The 18,710-nt window shown below is 40.8% G+C and overlaps 1 protein-coding gene across 3 annotated transcripts in view; it reads right to left on the reverse strand.

Moving 5' to 3' along the window:
* LOC137434147 (protein phosphatase 1 regulatory subunit 16A) overlaps positions 1-18,710 on the reverse strand; it is a 265,323-nt gene that overhangs the window by 26,574 nt on the left and 220,039 nt on the right. For all 3 annotated transcript variants that reach the window (XM_078785736.1, XM_078785738.1, XM_078785737.1), the window contains exon 6: positions 6,728-6,840. In XM_078785736.1, the coding sequence (XP_078641862.1) occupies positions 6,728-6,840 (113 nt within the window). The remainder of the gene's footprint in view (positions 1-6,727; positions 6,841-18,710) is intronic.

An 18,710-nucleotide genomic window follows, 5' to 3' on the forward strand; every position in this document is an offset into this window, starting at 1 on the left:
TCTTTCTTCACAGTCTAGATGCCGTCCGAAGAGGTGCAACACAGCTGTACATTCAGTCACCTGATACTGATGTATTCATCCTAGCACTCCACCGGTACCATGAACTATGCAAAGACACATACTTCATCACGGGTGTGGGGAACAAGAAGAGGCAAATCTCACTGGAACCAATAGTACATGAACTTGGTGTCAGGAAGGCTGCAGCCCTACCAGGATTCCATGCATTCACGGGAGCAGACCAGACTGGTCGGTTTGCCGGCAAGGGAAAGCTCACATGTTGGCAAGCCCTCAATAGGTGCTCTGTTGAGGTGGTATCTGCGTTTCATGACCTTGGGGCCTCTGAGGAGCTGAGAGCTGACACAGAAAGTGACATTGAGGCATTTGTATGCCAGCTGTATGAGCCTCGTACTACAGTTGTGGATGTGGGCAAGCTGAGGTGGAGACTGTTTACCAAGAAACAGCTAGAGGCACAGAAGCTGCCACCAACACAGGGAGCTTTACATGAAGCCATTGCTTGTGCACATTTCCAGGCCATGGTGTGGCATCAGGCTGATGTACCGGACCCCCAGCTTCCACAACCAACAGAACATGGATGGAGAGCAGAAGGAGATCAGCTGGTGCCCATCACAACCAAGGACCCTCCAGCCCCAGCTGCCATCACACATCTAATCAAATGTAACTGCAAGAAGACCCAATGCATGTCTCACTGCTCATGCAGGTCTCAGCATCTCAACTGTTCTGAGATGTGTATGTGTGGGGCAGATGAAGAGGTGTGTGGTAACACGGGTCAGGAGCGCCCCATGGGAATCGATAACACTGATGATGAGGAGGATGGAGATCCTTCAATGTAACAATGAACACTGCCAACTAAAAATATTGCACAAAGACATTATAAGTGTACATTTGAACACTAAAGTCCAGCCTTTATGTGATTTAGAAGTGAAAATGATGGAAAAAAATATATATATGTGTTGGCATAAGTGCGTGAAAATCCAAGATGGCTGCCATAAGAACCCTTTTGATCATATGTAGGTGTATAAATGTGTGTTTATTGGATTAAGTATCCGCAAATATGTACATTTGGACACCAAAATTAACACTCTAGGTCATTTAGAAGCCAAGATAATGACAATTTCGGTTTTCAACAAACGCCATTTTGATAATCCAAAATGGCCGCTATAAAGAACTTGAAAAAAATGGAGACATATTTTTTCTACAACTTCTATCATCCCTAAAGACAACCCAACCAGTGTCCACAAATTAACATTTTAATTCAACGGGAAAACATTGGCCCCCCCACTATATGGCGATTTCTTTACCAAACTCCGCAAGCCGTTCGCTTTGGACCAAACCATTTCATGTAAATAGAGGGGGGGGGGGGGGATTGTCACCGTACTCGCAAGCCGTTCGCTTTGGACCAAACCATTCCATGTAAATAGAGGGGGGGGGGGGGGAGGGGATTGTCACCGTACTCGCAAGCCGTTCGCTTTGGACCAAACCATTTCATGTAAATAGAGGGGGGGGATTGTCACCGTACTCGCAAGCCGTCCGCTTTGGCTTTGCGAATGGACCAAACCATTTCATGTAAATAGAGGGGGGGGGGGATATAATTTTAGATATATATATAGTACGGGCATGCCCTAGTTTTTAAAATGCACACAGTAATAGGCTACAATTGGATGCATTGTGAAATCATAACTTTTCCACTCGTCTGGGTGTTTGGGAGCAGTTTTGGATGTTTATATTGAGAAGTTTACGAATAAAAATAGGACCGTGGGTCCTGAAGTTCACCTTGATCAGGAGCAACAGTCACTTAAACCCACCATAGATCTTTTCAGACCCTGATATTTTTTATGCCGTGAACAAACTTTGGTACATCATGGGCAATGAAGGTTGTGATCAAGTCTCATCAAAATATTGTGTGTATTTTTCGGGGAAGAGAGCAAATACCTATTTTGAAGGGGTCAAAAACATCCCGTATACCACCTTAATGAGCGCAGACTTTGATGTGGTTAATACACCCATCGTTAGGCATCAGATGTGTAGCTTGTGGTCAAGTTTCAGAAAAATCGTGTGTGTAGCTTCAAAGAGAGCATATAGTTAATTTTGGGGGGAATGGGAGGGGGGGGAGGGGGTGGGTGGTCAAACACCCCACTCCCCCGTAATCGTAATCACCCTAAATGAGTGCAGATTTTGATGCGGTCAGTACACCTTCGTTTGGCATCAGATATGAAGCTTGTGGCCAAGTTTCATCAAAATCGTGTGTTTGGTTCAATCGATAATGACGGAAGTGTTTACAGACTCACTCACTGACTGACTGACGAAGTCAGCAATGTCGGGCCTGACAAAGTGTGAGGAATGATAATCAGGAAGGTCTGATTGCAGGGCTGACTTACCTACGGACACTGCTCGATCTCATAAGTTCACCGGACTAAAGTACAGTTGAGCTAACAATTAATACTACCATCATCAACAAAAAAGAAGGTCCCAAAAAGTAAATGGAAAGCTATGGTTCTATAAGTATATAAAGATACGTCGACAGGAAAATTCTAGAACCAGAGAAGGTGGATAAAGAGGATGTTGAATCGATTAGAGATTGTCTTGAGTAGTCACGTAACTAATTATTTTAAACTAGAGAGTTCATATAACACTTTACCCAGCGCAGTCTTGTCAACAAAGGGCATGGGTGGAGTCAGTGAGCAGCGAATTCAATTGATCGAGATGACGTAATGCTGTATAATATTTTATCTAAGTACTGCTACAACGGAAGATTTTTGAAAGTGACTAGAAGCTGATTTGTGTTCTACAGTGGCCAAGGACTGAATTCAATATAAATGAAACAATTTTTTTTTTTAAGTGGTATAAGTAAATAAATTTCAAAATTTATCGTCATTGACGCAGTGTCTCTTACATCACCCGATCTAACACATCACAATAGTTATTTGTATCTCTTCCTTCAAAAACCTTGATACTTCAAAACAAAACCTTTCAAAACCTTCCTTGTGTCCTTTATAACGTCCTTCAAAACAGTAAGTTTCCTGTTTGTAATGGTTTTCAATTTTCTTTGACTGCGAGACAGGTAGATAAAGAAAAAAAAATGATCTCACTCCTCTCTCCACAAGCGCGGTCAGGAAGAATTCAGAGACAAAGTACTGCTAAACTACAGGCTTGTTTTCTGATTCATGTTCCGATTCATGTTCAAAATATAACATTAAATTGAAATAAGTTGTTCCTCGATCATAAACTGACGTTTACATACAGACAGGCTTTCATCCGCAGCTCAATGGATTACTGCTCTCCCCTCTGGGCTGGTGCTCCTGCCTCACACATAGCTCGTCTTCACGCTGTTGAAACCAAAGCATTCAGAATCATTGGAATCTCCCACGAAGAATCTAACTCTGAGGGCCTTTCACTCACTCACCGCAGGCAGGTTGGTGGGGTTTCTGTCTTCTACCGACTCCTCTCTGGCCTAGCCCCCCCACTGCCCCCAGCCCTGTCTGTGCAATGTTCCCCAAATACTCCTACAGGTCGCACAATATCTACCTGCAACCCTCTTCTGGTGAAACTGCCAAAATCAAGACTCTCTGCTCACCTTCACTCTTTCATTCCTCTTTTCTCCCACCTCTGGAATAAACTCCCCCACTTCCTTCAATCCCACTCCTCCCTCTAGGTCTTTAAAACAGCTGTTCACCACCATATCTTATCTTCCCCCATCCAAAACCTTGATCTTTTGCACCCCCATTAATTCACCCCAGATCCACTTTTCTGAAATACCGACTTCTTTCCAGGAAGTCCTTGCAGTGTCCATGTGTTTTATACTTCTCCCAACTCCCCCCCCCCCCCCTTCCCATGCCTCCCCCCCCAAGCCCTCTCCCTCCCACAGATCTCCCGATGTCCCTGCTCTCAAATGTTGTACTTGTGTGCTTCCCCCTCTCTCCCCATCTTGTCTCCCGCTCCCTTTATTTCGCCTTATGTGTCCGTTGTTTTTTTTGTCATTAATGTTAGCTCTTACACGAGCCTCGATCTTGTATACAAAAAAAAAAAGATGGACGGACATGACCCAATTGCTTAACCCCACTTGTCACTTAATGTGCGCCGGGTAAAAATGCACCAGCGAGATGAATGTCAAGAACGTTAGCATCTCTAAAAGATAGTTTCATCTATCTACCTCTGCAAAAAAAATAAAATAAATCAAAATGTGCAGAAAGGCCAGGTCAGCCAAAGTCAGCAATGTCGGGCCTGGCCAAGTGTGAGGAATGATAATCGGGAAGGATCGATTGCAGTACAGGCCCGATATGTGAGCACCAGGCACACACCTACGGAGATGCTTCGTCACACTGTGCAAAAATAAACTGGAAATATCAAACAAATATATTTTTCCCCAAACGTGAGCAAATTATTACGGATCTACAAGTTTAAGCATTTCTGTTTTCGTATTGCAGGACTAATCGAATAATAAATCATTTGCAATGGATAAAATAATAAGGGCAGATGATCCATACTCGCACAGGATTGGCAATGTACATGTCACTTTTTTTTTTTGTGTGTTTTTTGTATACTGAATCGAGGCTCGTGAAAGAGCTAACATTTACTTCACAAACAAATCAACCAGACAAACAAAATATATAAAAAGAGGGAGCGGAAGACAAGATGGGGAGAGAAGGGGAAGCACACAAACACAACATTTGAGAGCAGGGAGATGTGTGGAAGGGAGAGGGCTTGGGGGAGGAGGCGTGGGAAGGGGGGGGGGGGGGGGACGGAGAAGTATAAAATACAAGGACACCAAGGACTTCCAGGACAGAAGTTGGTATTTCAAAAAAGTGGAATTGGGGTGAAATTAGCAGGGGTAGAAAAGATCAAGGTTTTGGATTTTTTTTTTTTTTTTTTTGTATACTGAATCGAGGCTCGTGAAAGAGCTAACATTTACTTCACAAACAAATCAACCAGACAAACAAAACACACAAAAAGAGGGAGCGGAAAACAAGATGGGGAGAGAAGGGGAAGCACACAAACACAACATTTGAGAGCAGGGAGATGTGTGGAAGGGAGAGGGCTTGGGGGGAGGAGGCGTGGGAAGGGGGTTCCAGCCCAGGATGGGGGAAGATAAGAGATGGTGGTGAACAGCTGTTTTAAAGACCTGGAGGGTGGAGTGGGATTGAAGAGAGTGAAGGAGTTTGTTCCAGAGGCGGGAGAAAAGAGGAATGAAGGAGTGAAGGTGAGCAGAGAGTCTTGATTTTGGCAGTTTAACCATAAGAGGGTTGCAGGCAGATCTTGTGCGACCTGTAGGAATATTTTGGGGACAGAGCCCAGAGAGAGCTAAAGGGCAAGGCCAGAGAGGAGTCGGTAGAAGACCACCAACCTGTCTGCGGTGAGTGAGTGAGAGGCCCTTGGAGTTAGCTTCATCGCGGGAGATTCCAATGATTCTGAATGCTTTGGTTTCAACAGCGTGAAGACTAGCTAGGTGTGAGGCAGGAGCACCAGCCCAGAGGGGAGAGCAGTATTCCATTGAGCTGCGGATGAAAGCCTTGTATGTGGTGAGGAGCTCAGGTGTGCCAAGGAAGGACTTCGCACGACGGAGGATGCCCAGTCGGCGACTGGCTTTGGAGGCCAGATTTGAAATGTGGTTTTCCCAGGAAAGATCATGGCAGATAGTGAGACCCAAAAGCTTGAGTGACTGAACTTCTTGGAGAGGATTATTCAGAAAGTGGATGGGAAGGTTGTCCAGTCGGTCTTTTTGGAGAGACATCGTAAGAGTGTGAGATTTGTCAGGATTGAAAGACATGTTCCACTTGTTTGCCCAGTCTGTGATTTTGTCCAGGTCTGCAGAGAGTGAGGAGGCTGCAGACTGCCCATCTGAGGGATGAAGAATGGAGCGACAGAGAGTAGAGTCATCAGCAAAGAGATAGAGAGGATTTTCAAGAGAGTCAGAGAGATCATTGATGAAGACCAGAAAAAGCACAGGGCCCAGAACACTGCCTTGGGGAACTCCAGCCTGAACAGGAAGAGGAGATGAGAGAAACCCATTCAGGGCCACATGTTGACTACGACGAGAGAGGAAGTCCGCCAGCCATGCGTGGAGATTTCCATGGATACCAAAAGAGGAGAGTTTGGTGAGCAGAGCGGGGTGCCAGACCGTATCGAAGGCATGTGATATGTCAAGGGAGACAGCTCTAATTTCCTGTTTGGCATTGAGGACCTCCATCCATTGTTGTGAAAGCAGAAGCAGCATGTCCAGAGTAGAGTGTCCAGATCTGAAACCAAATTGATGATCAGAGATCAAGCCATTGGAGAAGAGGAAAGATTTCATATCTGAAGCAATGATGGATTCCATGACTTTGCTGATAATTGGGGGAAGGCTGATTGGTCTGTAGTTGCTAGGATCTGTTTTTGCACCTTTTTTGTGCAAAGCGGTGATGTTGGCAGATTTCCAAGCAGATGGAAGATGACCTTGAGCAAAAGAGAGGGTGAAGCACATGTCATTTTAACTCGATAATGGCAAACTTCCCTTGGTTGGAACAGCCTGGCAAATATGAAAACAAATAATGGAAATGTTCTTTGATATATACTGGGATTACAGAAAGACTTTAAAGTCTCATTTTCCATTGTGTGGCCACTTGAGATGAAGATAATTCTGTAAAACTGGTGACGGATCAGATTGTGGAAACATTTAACCAAGGCCACATGGTGTAAGGATCATGCCATATGTTTCAGAGAGTAGTCTACGTACCAGAGTTCCTCCTTGGTCGTCCCTCTGCTGGCAGTCTATTCCATCCTCAAGCTGTTTCAGCAACTCACGTTCGGCCGCTGTTCGTGATTCCTCGATGGACACCTGTGTGATGCCTAGAGAGCGGAACACACTGTTGTTGTAAATGTGTTTAACAATTATACAATCTCTAAAGGCTCGTGCATGCATTACCAGGAGACAACAATTAAACAGATGACCTCATTTAGAATTCCAGTGTGAGTTCTGCAAGAAGTGCCCAAACCACAAGGTGAATGGGTATTTTTTTTTTATTCCTAAATTGATGTCCTACAAAAATGCACAAATTCCCCAGTTGTGGAAATGTGTCCTGCTTAGGCCCAGTCGAAGGTCAGTCTGTCGTTGAAGCATCAAACATATGGTCCTTTGTTCTCAGATGTAATCTCAAATTGGTTGTGCTCCTGTGGGGTTTCGCCATTTTGCAGTCTCTACCTGAGCCTATCTTTTCTGTTTTCATTTCGTCACAAGGTCATGCAGTTACGAGGATGCAGTGCAGGTGGAATTTCAGATGCGATTTCCAGATAGCCTGGAGGTACGCACAATCCCTTTTGGGTTTGCTGGGTTTGAATCTCCGCCAAACTATAAACTGTCATCCAGGTGTTGTACATGAAGTGTGAGCTATCAATGTATGTGTCATATCTTGCATGGATGTTAAACTGGACGTTCTGACTGCCTGACATTAATTGGTGGATGTTAAAGATCCCAAATTGGTCCAAATTCGTTGGTCTTTCATGAAGAGTAGGTGAGGCATCGAACAAATGACGAATTCCTGCTCAAATCACTTTCAGTTGAGAATTCTGTGTGGGAGTTGTGACCCATCCAGAAGTGGTGACCCATTCAATATTGCAACCCTAGCCAAGAAACCTCTTTGTCTGAACCGACGCTCTGTATAGACCATGGTGCATGAATTAAATGAACGAGTTGTAAAAGTTGTCGTTTAAAAGAGCTAAAGGTGAAATATGGATCCCTCAAAATGCAACAAAAGGGAGATTTTAGCACTATGAATGGCTGCAAATTATCCACATGATTATGTGAAAGGAATGGACCAATAAGCAAGAAACTGCACATAAAGAAAATTTACCAGCACTCTATGGTGCCTTAAAATGCCTGTTGTTGTTTTGTTGTGTCTATGGATGGCAGCCACGTCTTGCGACGTCACATGTGTTTATAGCAGTCATAAACAAGACGCGGCTGCTTCTATGGATATCACCGAGAAATTCACTCAAGCTGCAATTTCTGCTCGATGGTGTATTATTTCAGTTAAATGATGTGAAAGGGGGAGGAAATTGAGCCATTATAAGACAGCAATTATTTTCTTTTTAAGATAAAATATGAAAAAGTTTTTCCCATCCAATCTATCCGAATATAAAAAAACTGCACACGTGTCTGAAGAAGGCGGTTCAGTTTGGCATTTTAAATATGAAATAGGCAAAGCTGAGAAACGAACGAAACCCATTAGAATTACCCTGTAGAACCCATGAGAATCACCCTTTTAGAACCCTCTAGATTTACGCTTTAGAACTCTTTAGCATTTCCCTTTATAACCCACCAGAATGACACCTTAGAACCATTTGGAATTACCCTTTAGATCCCACCAGAATTACACCTTAAAACCCTTTAGAATTACCCTATAGAACCCTTGAGAAATACCATTTCGATTTAACCGTTATAACCCCTTATAATTACCCTTTTAGAACCCTCTAGAATTACCGATTACAACTCTCCAGAATTACTGATTACAACTCTATATAATTATCCTTTACAACCCTCGAGTACCCTTTACAACTCTCTCGGATTACCCTTTAGCATTACCCTTTAGAACCCTCCAGAATTACACCTAAGAACCCTTTCGAATTACCCTTTTAGAACCCTCTAGAATTACCGATTACAACTCTCTAGAATTACCGATTACAACTCTTGAGAATTACCGATTACAACTCTCTAGAATTACCGATTACAACTCTCTAGAATTACCGATTACAACTCTCTAGAATTACCGATTACAACTCTCTAGAATTACCGATTACAACTCTCGAGAATTACCGATTACAACTCTCTAGAATTACTGATTACAACTCTCTAGAATTACCGATTACAACTCTCTAGAATTACCGATTACAACTCTCTAGAATTACCGATTACAACTCTCTAGAATTACCGATTACAACTCTCGAGAATTACCGATTACAACTCTCTAGAATTACTGATTGCAACTCTCTAGAATTACCCTTTACAACCCTCGAGAATTACCGATTACAACTCTCTAGAATTACCCTTTACAACCCTCTAGATTTACCGATTACAACTCTCTAGAATTACCCTTTACAACCCTCGAGAATTACCGATTACAACTCTCTAGAATTACCGATTACAACTCTCTAGAATTACCCTTTACAACCCTCGAGAATTACCGATTACAACTCTCTAGAATTACTGATTGCAACTCTCTAGAATTACCCTTTACAACCCTCGAGAATTACCGATTACAACTCTCTAGAATTACCGATTACAACTCTCTAGAATTACCGATTACAACTCTCTAGAATTACCGATTACAACTCTCTAGAATTACTGATTACAACTCTCTAGAATTACCGATTACAACTCTCTAGAATTACCGATTACAACTCTCTAGAATTACCGATTACAACTCTCTAGAATTACCGATTACAACTCTCGAGAATTACCGATTACAACTCTCTAGAATTACTGATTGCAACTCTCTAGAATTACCCTTTACAACCCTCGAGAATTACCGATTACAACTCTCTAGAATTACCCTTTACAACCCTCTAGATTTACCGATTACAACTCTCTAGAATTACCCTTTACAACCCTCGAGAATTACCGATTACAACTCTCTAGAATTACTGATTGCAACTCTCTAGAATTACCGATTACAACTCTCTAGAATTACTGATTGCAACTCTCTAGAATTACCCTTTACAACCCTCGAGAATTACCGATTACAACTCTCTAGAATTACTGATTGCAACTCTCTAGAATTACCGATTACAACTCTCTAGAATTACTGATTGCAACTCTCTAGAATTACCCTTTACAACCCTCGAGAATTACCGATTACAACTCTCTAGAATTACCCTTTACAACCCTCTAGATTTACCGGTTACAACCCTCTAGGATTACCCTTTAGAATTACCCTTTAGAATTAACCTTTGGAACCCATTAGAATTACCCTTATAGAACCCTCTAGAATTACCCTTTACAACTCTCCAGAATTCTATTTTACAACCTTGTAGAATTACCCTTTACAACCCTATAAGATTACTCTTTAGAACCCTCCAGAATTACACCTTAGAACCCTTTAGAATTACCCTTAAGAATGACCCATTAGCATTACCCTTGAGAACCGTCCAGAATTACACCTTAGAACCTTTTGGAATTACCCTTTTAGAACGCTTGAGAATTACCAATTACAACTCTCTAGAATTACCGATTACAACTCTCTAGAATTACCGATTACAACTCTCTAGAATTACCGATTACAACTCTCTAGAATTACCGATTACAACTCTCAAGAATTACCGATTACAACTCTCTAGAATTACCGATTACAACTCCCTAGAATTACCGATTACAACTCTCTAGAATTACCGATTACAACTCTCTAGAATTACCGATTACAACTCTCTAGAATTACCGATTACAACTCTCTAGAATTACCGATTACAACTCTCTAGAATTACCGATTACAACTCTCTAGAATTACCGATTACAACTCTCTAGAATTACCGATTACAACTCTCTAGAATTACCGATTACAACTCTCTAGAATTACCGATTACAACTCTCTAGAATTACCGATTACAACTCTCTAGAATTACCGATTACAACTCTCAAGAATTACCGATTACAACTCTCTAGAATTACCGATTACAACTCCCTAGAATTACCGATTACAACTCTCTAGAATTACCGATTACAACTCTCTAGAATTACCGATTACAACTCTCTAGAATTACCGATTACAACTCTCTAGAATTACCGATTACAACTCTCTAGAATTACCGATTACAACTCTCTAGAATTACCGATTACAACTCTCTAGAATTACCGATTACAACTCTCTAGAATTACCGATTACAACTCTCTAGAATTACCGATTACAACTCTCTAGAATTACCGATTACAACTTTCTAGAATTACCGATTACAACTCTCGAGAATTACCGATTACAACTCTCTTGAATTACCGATTACAACTCTCAAGAATTACCGATTACAACTCTCTAGAATTACCGATTACAACTCCCTAGAATTACCGATTACAACTCTCTAGAATTACCGATTACAACTCTCTAGAATTACCGATAACAACTCTCTAGAATTACCGATTACAACTCTCTAGAATTACCGATTACAACTCTCTAGAATTACCGATTACAACTCTCTAGAATTACCGATTACAACTCTCTAGAATTACCGATTACAACTCCCTAGAATTACCGATTACAACTCTCTAGAATTACCGATTACAACTCTCTAGAATTACCGATTACAACTCTCTAGAATTACCGATTACAACTCTCTAGAATTACCGATTACAACTCTCTAGAATTACCGATTACAACTCTCTAGAATTACCGATTACAACTCTCTAGAATTACCGATTACAACTCTCTAGAATTACCGATTACAACTCTCTAGAATTACCGATTACAACTCTCTAGAATTACCGATTACAACTCTCTAGAATTACCGATTACAACTCTCTAGAATTACCGATTACAACTCCCTAGAATTACCGATTACAACTCTCTAGAATTACCGATTACAACTCTCTAGAATTACCGATTACAACTCCCTAGAATTACCGATTACAACTCTCTTGAATTACCGATTACAACTCTCTTGAATTACCGATTACAACTCTCAAGAATTACCGATTACAACTCTCAAGAATTACCGATTACAACTCTCTAGAATTACCGATTACAACTCCCTAGAATTACCGATTACAACTCTCTAGAATTACCGATTACAACTCTCTAGAATTACCGATTACAACTCTCTAGAATTACCGATTACAACTCTCTAGAATTACCGATTACAACTCTCTAGAATTACCAATTACAACTCTCTAGAATTACCGATTACAACTCTCTAGAATTACCGATTACAACTCTCTAGAATTACCGATTACAACTCTCTAGAATTACCGATTACAACTCTCTAGAATTACTGATTGCAACTCTCTAGAATTACCCTTTACAACCCTCGAGAATTACCGATTACAACTCTCTAGAATTACCCTTTACAACCCTCTAGATTTACCCGTTACAACCCTCGAGGATTACCCTTTAGAACCCTTTAGAATTACCCTTTAGAATTAACCTTTGGAACCCATTAGAATTACCCTCATAGAACCCTCTAGAATTACCCTTTACAACTCTCCAGAATTCTATTTTACAACCTTGTAGAATTACCCTTTACAACCCTTTAAGATTACTCTTTAGAACCCTCCAGAATTACACCTTAGAACCCTTTAGAATTACCCTTTAGAATTACCCTTAAGAATTACCCTTTAGCATTACCCTTTCGAACCCTCCAGAATTACACCTAAGAACCTTTTGGAATTACCCTTTTAGAACCCTCTAGAATTACCAATTACAACTCTCTAGAATTACCGATTACAACTCTCTAGAATTACCGATTACAACTCTCTAGAATTACCGATTACAACTCTCTAGAATTACCGATTACAACTCTCAGGAATTACCAATTACAACTCACTAGAATTACCGATTACAACTCTCTAGAATTACCCTTTACAACCCTCTAGAATGATCCTTTACAACCCTCTAGGATTACCCTTTAGAACCCTTTAGAATTACCCGTTATAATTAACCTTTAGAACCCATTAGAATTACCCTTTTAGAACCCTCTAGAATTACCCTTTTAGAACCCTCTAGAATTACCCTTTACAACTCTCCAGAATTCTATTTTACAACCTTGTAGAATTACCCTTTACAACCCTATAAGATTACTCTTTAGAACCCTCCAGAATTACACCTTAGAACCCTTTAGAATTACCCTTAAGAATGACCCATTAGCATTACCCTTGAGAACCGTCCAGAATTACACCTTAGAACCTTTTGGAATTACCCTTTTAGAACGCTCGAGAATTACCAATTACAACTCTCTAGAATTACCGATTACAACTCTCTAGAATTACCGATTACAACTCTCTAGAATTACCGATTACAACTCTCAAGAATTACCGATTACAACTCTCTAGAATTACCGATTACAACTCCCTAGAATTACCGATTACAACTCTCTAGAATTACCGATTACAACTCTCTAGAATTACCGATTACAACTCTCTAGAATTACTGATTGCAACTCTCTAGAATTACCCTTTACAACCCTCGAGAATTACCGATTACAACTCTCTAGAATTACCCTTTACAACCCTCTAGATTTACCGATTACAACTCTCTAGAATTACCCTTTACAACCCTCGAGAATTACCGATTACAACTCTCTAGAATTACTGATTGCAACTCTCTAGAATTACCGATTACAACTCTCTAGAATTACCGATTACAACTCTCTAGAATTACCGATTACAACTCTCTAGAATTACCGATTACAACTCTCTAGAATTACCGATTACAACTCTCTAGAATTACCGATTACAACTCTCTAGAATTACCGATTACAACTCTCTAGAATTACCGATTACAACTCTCTAGAATTACCGATTACAACTCTCTAGAATTACCGATTACAACTCTCTAGAATTACCGATTACAACTCTCTAGAATTACCGATTACAACTCTCAAGAATTACCGATTACAACTCTCTAGAATTACCGATTACAACTCCCTAGAATTACCGATTACAACTCTCTAGAATTACCGATTACAACTCTCTAGAATTACCGATTACAACTCTCTAGAATTACCGATTACAACTCTCTAGAATTACCGATTACAACTCTCTAGAATTACCGATTACAACTCTCTAGAATTACCGATTACAACTCTCTAGAATTACCGATTACAACTCTCTAGAATTACCGATTACAACTCTCTAGAATTACCGATTACAACTCTCTAGAATTACCGATTACAACTCTCTAGAATTACCGATTACAACTTTCTAGAATTACCGATTACAACTCTCGAGAATTACCGATTACAACTCTCTTGAATTACCGATTACAACTCTCAAGAATTACCGATTACAACTCTCTAGAATTACCGATTACAACTCCCTAGAATTACCGATTACAACTCTCTAGAATTACCGATTACAACTCTCTAGAATTACCGATTACAACTCTCTAGAATTACCGATTACAACTCTCTAGAATTACCGATTACAACTCTCTAGAATTACCGATTCCAACTCCCTAGAATTACCGATTACAACTCTCTAGAATTACCGATTACAACTCTCTAGAATTACCGATTACAACTCTCTAGAATTACCGATTACAACTCTCTAGAATTACCGATTACAACTCTCTAGAATTACCGATTACAACTCTCTAGAATTACCGATTACAACTCTCTAGAATTACCGATTACAACTCTCTAGAATTACCGATTACAACTCTCTAGAATTACCGATTACAACTCTCTAGAATTACCGATTACAACTCTCTAGAATTACCGATTACAACTCCCTAGAATTACCGATTACAACTCTCTAGAATTACCGATTACAACTCTCTAGAATTACCGATTACAACTCCCTAGAATTACCGATTACAACTCTCTTGAATTACCGATTACAACTCTCTTGAATTACCGATTACAACTCTCAAGAATTACCGATTACAACTCTCTAGAATTACCGATTACAACTCCCTAGAATTACCGATTACAACTCTCTAGAATTACCGATTACAACTCTCTAGAATTACCGATTACAACTCTCTAGAATTACCGATTACAACTCTCTAGAATTACCGATTACAACTCTCTAGAATTACCGATTACAACTCTCTAGAATTACCGATTACAACTCTCTAGAATTACCGATTACAACTCTCTAGAATTACCGATTACAACTCTCTAGAATTACCGATTACAACTCTCTAGAATTACTGATTGCAACTCTCTAGAATTACCCTTTACAACCCTCGAGAATTACCGATTACAACTCTCTAGAATTACCCTTTACAACCCTCTAGATTTACCCGTTACAACCCTCTAGGATTACCCTTTAGAACCCTTTGGAATTACCCTTTAGAATTAACCTTTGGAACCCATTAGAATTACCCTCATAGAACCCTCTAGAATTACCCTTTACAACTCTCCAGAATTCTATTTTACAACCTTGTAGAATTACCCTTTACAACCCTTTAAGATTACTCTTTAGAACCCTCCAGAATTACACCTTAGAACCCTTTAGAATTACCCTTTAGAATTACCCTTAAGAATTACCCTTAAGAATTACCCTTTAGCATTACCCTTTCGAACCCTCCAGAATTACACCTAAGAACCTTTTGGAATTACCCTTTTAGAACCCTCTAGAATTACCAATTACAACTCTCTAGAATTACCGATTACAACTCTCTAGAATTACCGATTACAACTCTCTAGAATTACCGATTACAACTCTCTAGAATTACCGATTACAACTCTCAGGAATTACCAATTACAACTCACTAGAATTACCGATTACAACTCTCTAGAATTACCCTTTACAACCCTCTAGAATGATCCTTTACAACCCTCTAGGATTACCCTTTAGAACCCTTTAGAATTACCCGTTATAATTAACCTTTAGAACCCATTAGAATTACCCTTTTAGAACCCTCTAGAATTACCCTTTTAGAACCCTCTAGAATTACCCTTTACAACTCTCCAGAATTCGATTTTACAACCTTGTAGAATTACCCTTTAGAACCCTTTAGGATTACCCTTTAGAACCCTCCAGAATTACACCTTAGAACCCTTTAGAATTACCCTTTAGAATTACCCTTTAGAATTACCCTTTAGAATTATCCTTTAGAATTACCCTTTAGAACCCCTTTAAAATTATATTTTATAACCCATTGGCATTAACCTTTAGAACCCTCGAGAATAACAGCTTAGAATCCTTTAAAATTAACCTTTTTTCATCGTATACAAGATCGAGGCTCGTGTAAGAGCTAACAATAATCACATGAAAACATAAACGGACACATAAAATAGAGAACAAAGGGAGCGGGAGACAAGATGGGGAGAGAGAGGGAAGCACACAGGTACAACAGTAGAGAACAGGGACATCGGGAGATCTGTGGGAGGGAGAGGGCTTGGGGTGGGGGCAAAGGAAGGGGGTGGGGGGTGGGAGATGTAAAACCAAATGGACACTGCTAGGACTTCAAGGAAAGAAGTGGGTATTTCAAAAAAGTGGATCTGGGGTGAATTAACAGGGGTAGAAAAGATCAAGGTTTTGGATGGGGGAAGAGATGGTGGTGAACAGCTGTTTTAAAGACCTGGAGGGAGGAGTGGGATTGTAGAGAGTGAGGGAGTTTGTTCCAGAGGTGGGAGAAAAGAGGAATGAAGGAGTGAAGGTGAGCAGAGAGTCTTGCATTTGGCAGTTTCACCAGAAGAGGGTTTCTGGCAGATCTTGTGCAACCTGTAGGAAAATTTGGGGGACATAGCACAGACAGAGCTGGGGGAGCAAGGCCGGAGAGGAGTCGGTAGAAGACAGAAAGACCACCAACCTGCCTGTGGTGTGCGAGTGAAAGGCCCTCAGTCAACTTTATCGCGGGAGATACCAATGATTCTGAAAGCCTTGGTTTCAACAGCGTGAAGCCGAGCTAGGTGTGAGGCAGGAGCACCAGCCCAGAGGGTAGGGCAGTATTCCATTGAGCTGCAGATGAAAGCTTTGTACTGTATTTGGTGAGAAGCTCGGTGGTGCCAAGGAAGGACTTCACATGACGGAGGATGCCCAGTCGAAGACTGGCTTTGGAGGCCAGCTTGGAAATGTGGTTTCCCCAGGAAAGATCATGGCAGATAGTGAGACCCAAAAGCTTGAGTGACAGAACTTCTTGGAGAGGATTGTTGAGAAAGTAGATGGGAGGGTTGTCCAGACGATCTTTTCGAAGAGATATAGAGTGTGAGATTTATCAGGATTGAAAGACATGTTCCACTTGTTTGACCAGTCTGTGATTTTGTCCAGGTCTGCAGAGAGTGAGGAGGCTGTGGACTGCCGATCTGAGGGATGAGGAATGGAGCGGCAGAGAGTGGAGTCATCAGCAAAGGGATAGAGAGGATTTTCAAGAGAGTCAGAGAGATCATTGATGAAGACGAGAAAAAGCACAGGCCCCAGAACACAAACGTTACTTGTTTGTAAGCACAAACAATTGTACTGGCGCACAATTGCCTACTCTTTTCAAGTATACAGTGGGCTTTTTAACATCCACAGCATGTATGCAAACAGGTGAAATGGTATATGAAGAATGGCAGGCTCAGAGGTGCTCCACCCTCAACAGGCAACTCACCAGGATGGCAGTTATTTAAAAAAATCCAATCCTGTCAACGATTAAATCCAGAATAGAAGATGTATGGCAAGTAGGGTTCCAACTAATTTGTTGTTCTGCCACTCCTGATGTTTCTGTAAAAGGGCAATCTTCCTCGTTATCTGGTAGGTTTGTTCATGGGAATTTACAAAACTAAAGGATGTAGTTCGTCCATCTTCAGATTCTCATTTGTGCATATGTACGAGGGAGTGGTTAATACATCACTATAAGCTGTACAGTACATGAAAGCAAAGCATGCTTTGCCCCAAATATTGAGGAATTAAATCCAAAGTGAAACAGCTCGGCACTTGCTCGTATGGGTTCCTCTTTCTACAAGAGAAAATACAAGGGAAATGAGGGATAGTTCAAGTAATTTGTTGAATGGATTCCCCTCAGTAACATTCAATGGATGTCTATGTCATTAAAGAGCCATCGCAACATAAGGAATACATATATGCTTGTTCACATGTCTTGCGTGTGTTAATCAGGGTGAGGCAAAGCACGTGTATTCCTCGTGCCAGCGGTACCAACAAAGTACTGTAATAATGTTAACACTGGGATTTGCACGATCTTAATGCATTTCTTACAACACTATTAAAGATCTGAAGGGAAACAGCAAGAGATGCAAAGGCACAAAATGCCTGCTATGTCGGCTAACAGGTGTTTAGGAATGTCTATATTGTTCTCCGTAGGATAATAAAGCGATTATATTCATAAAGATGTGTCTACTGAAAATGGGAATTTTTATTTTTTTATTTTTTTTGGTAACATAATCGAGGCTCGTGAAAGAGCTAACATTTATCACACAAACAAATCAAACAGACAAACAGACAAAGTATATAAAAAGGGGAGCGGTAGACAAGATGGGGAGAGAAGGGGAAGCACATAAACACAACATTTGAGAGTAGGGACATCGGGAATGTGTGGGAGGGAGAGGGCTTGGGGGGAGGCGGTGTGGGAAGGGTGGGGGGGGGGGGGGGGTGGGAGAAGTATAAACACAAGGACACCAAGAACTTCCAGGAAAGAAGTTGGTATTTCAAAAAAGTGGATTTGGGGTGAAGGGCATCCTTGTTTGATTTAGCAGCCATGGTCCATCTTTCAATTAATCCAGCTTGGTTTGCACAAGACCATGAGCATACTGCCTGGAGACGTGCTGCGAGCAGGCGAACAAACCCGGTGAAGGCCGGAGCCAAAGACAAGCTCTAGCCCGTGTTTCCGAGAATATGAAAACAAGCAGAAATAGGAGCACGAAAGGCTTAAAAAGTTTGAAATTGAAAATTCTACAACCGAGCATGGCGCCAAATTAATTTTGTGTTCGAGAAACCCAGTGCTCATCAAGGAGGTGTGCAGATGCATGAAGGCAATAAAGGCTTAACCTTTATAAAAGTAGGATGTGCTGGTGAGATGACATTAAAAAAATGTGTCCGAAAAATCAACAGACTTAATGGCTTGAATTGTAGAAAA

This window comes from Myxine glutinosa, chromosome 10 (assembly GCF_964187855.1).
Source record: "Myxine glutinosa chromosome 10, kmMyxGlut1.1, whole genome shotgun sequence".
NCBI classification, from domain to species: Eukaryota; Metazoa; Chordata; class Myxini; order Myxiniformes; family Myxinidae; genus Myxine; species Myxine glutinosa.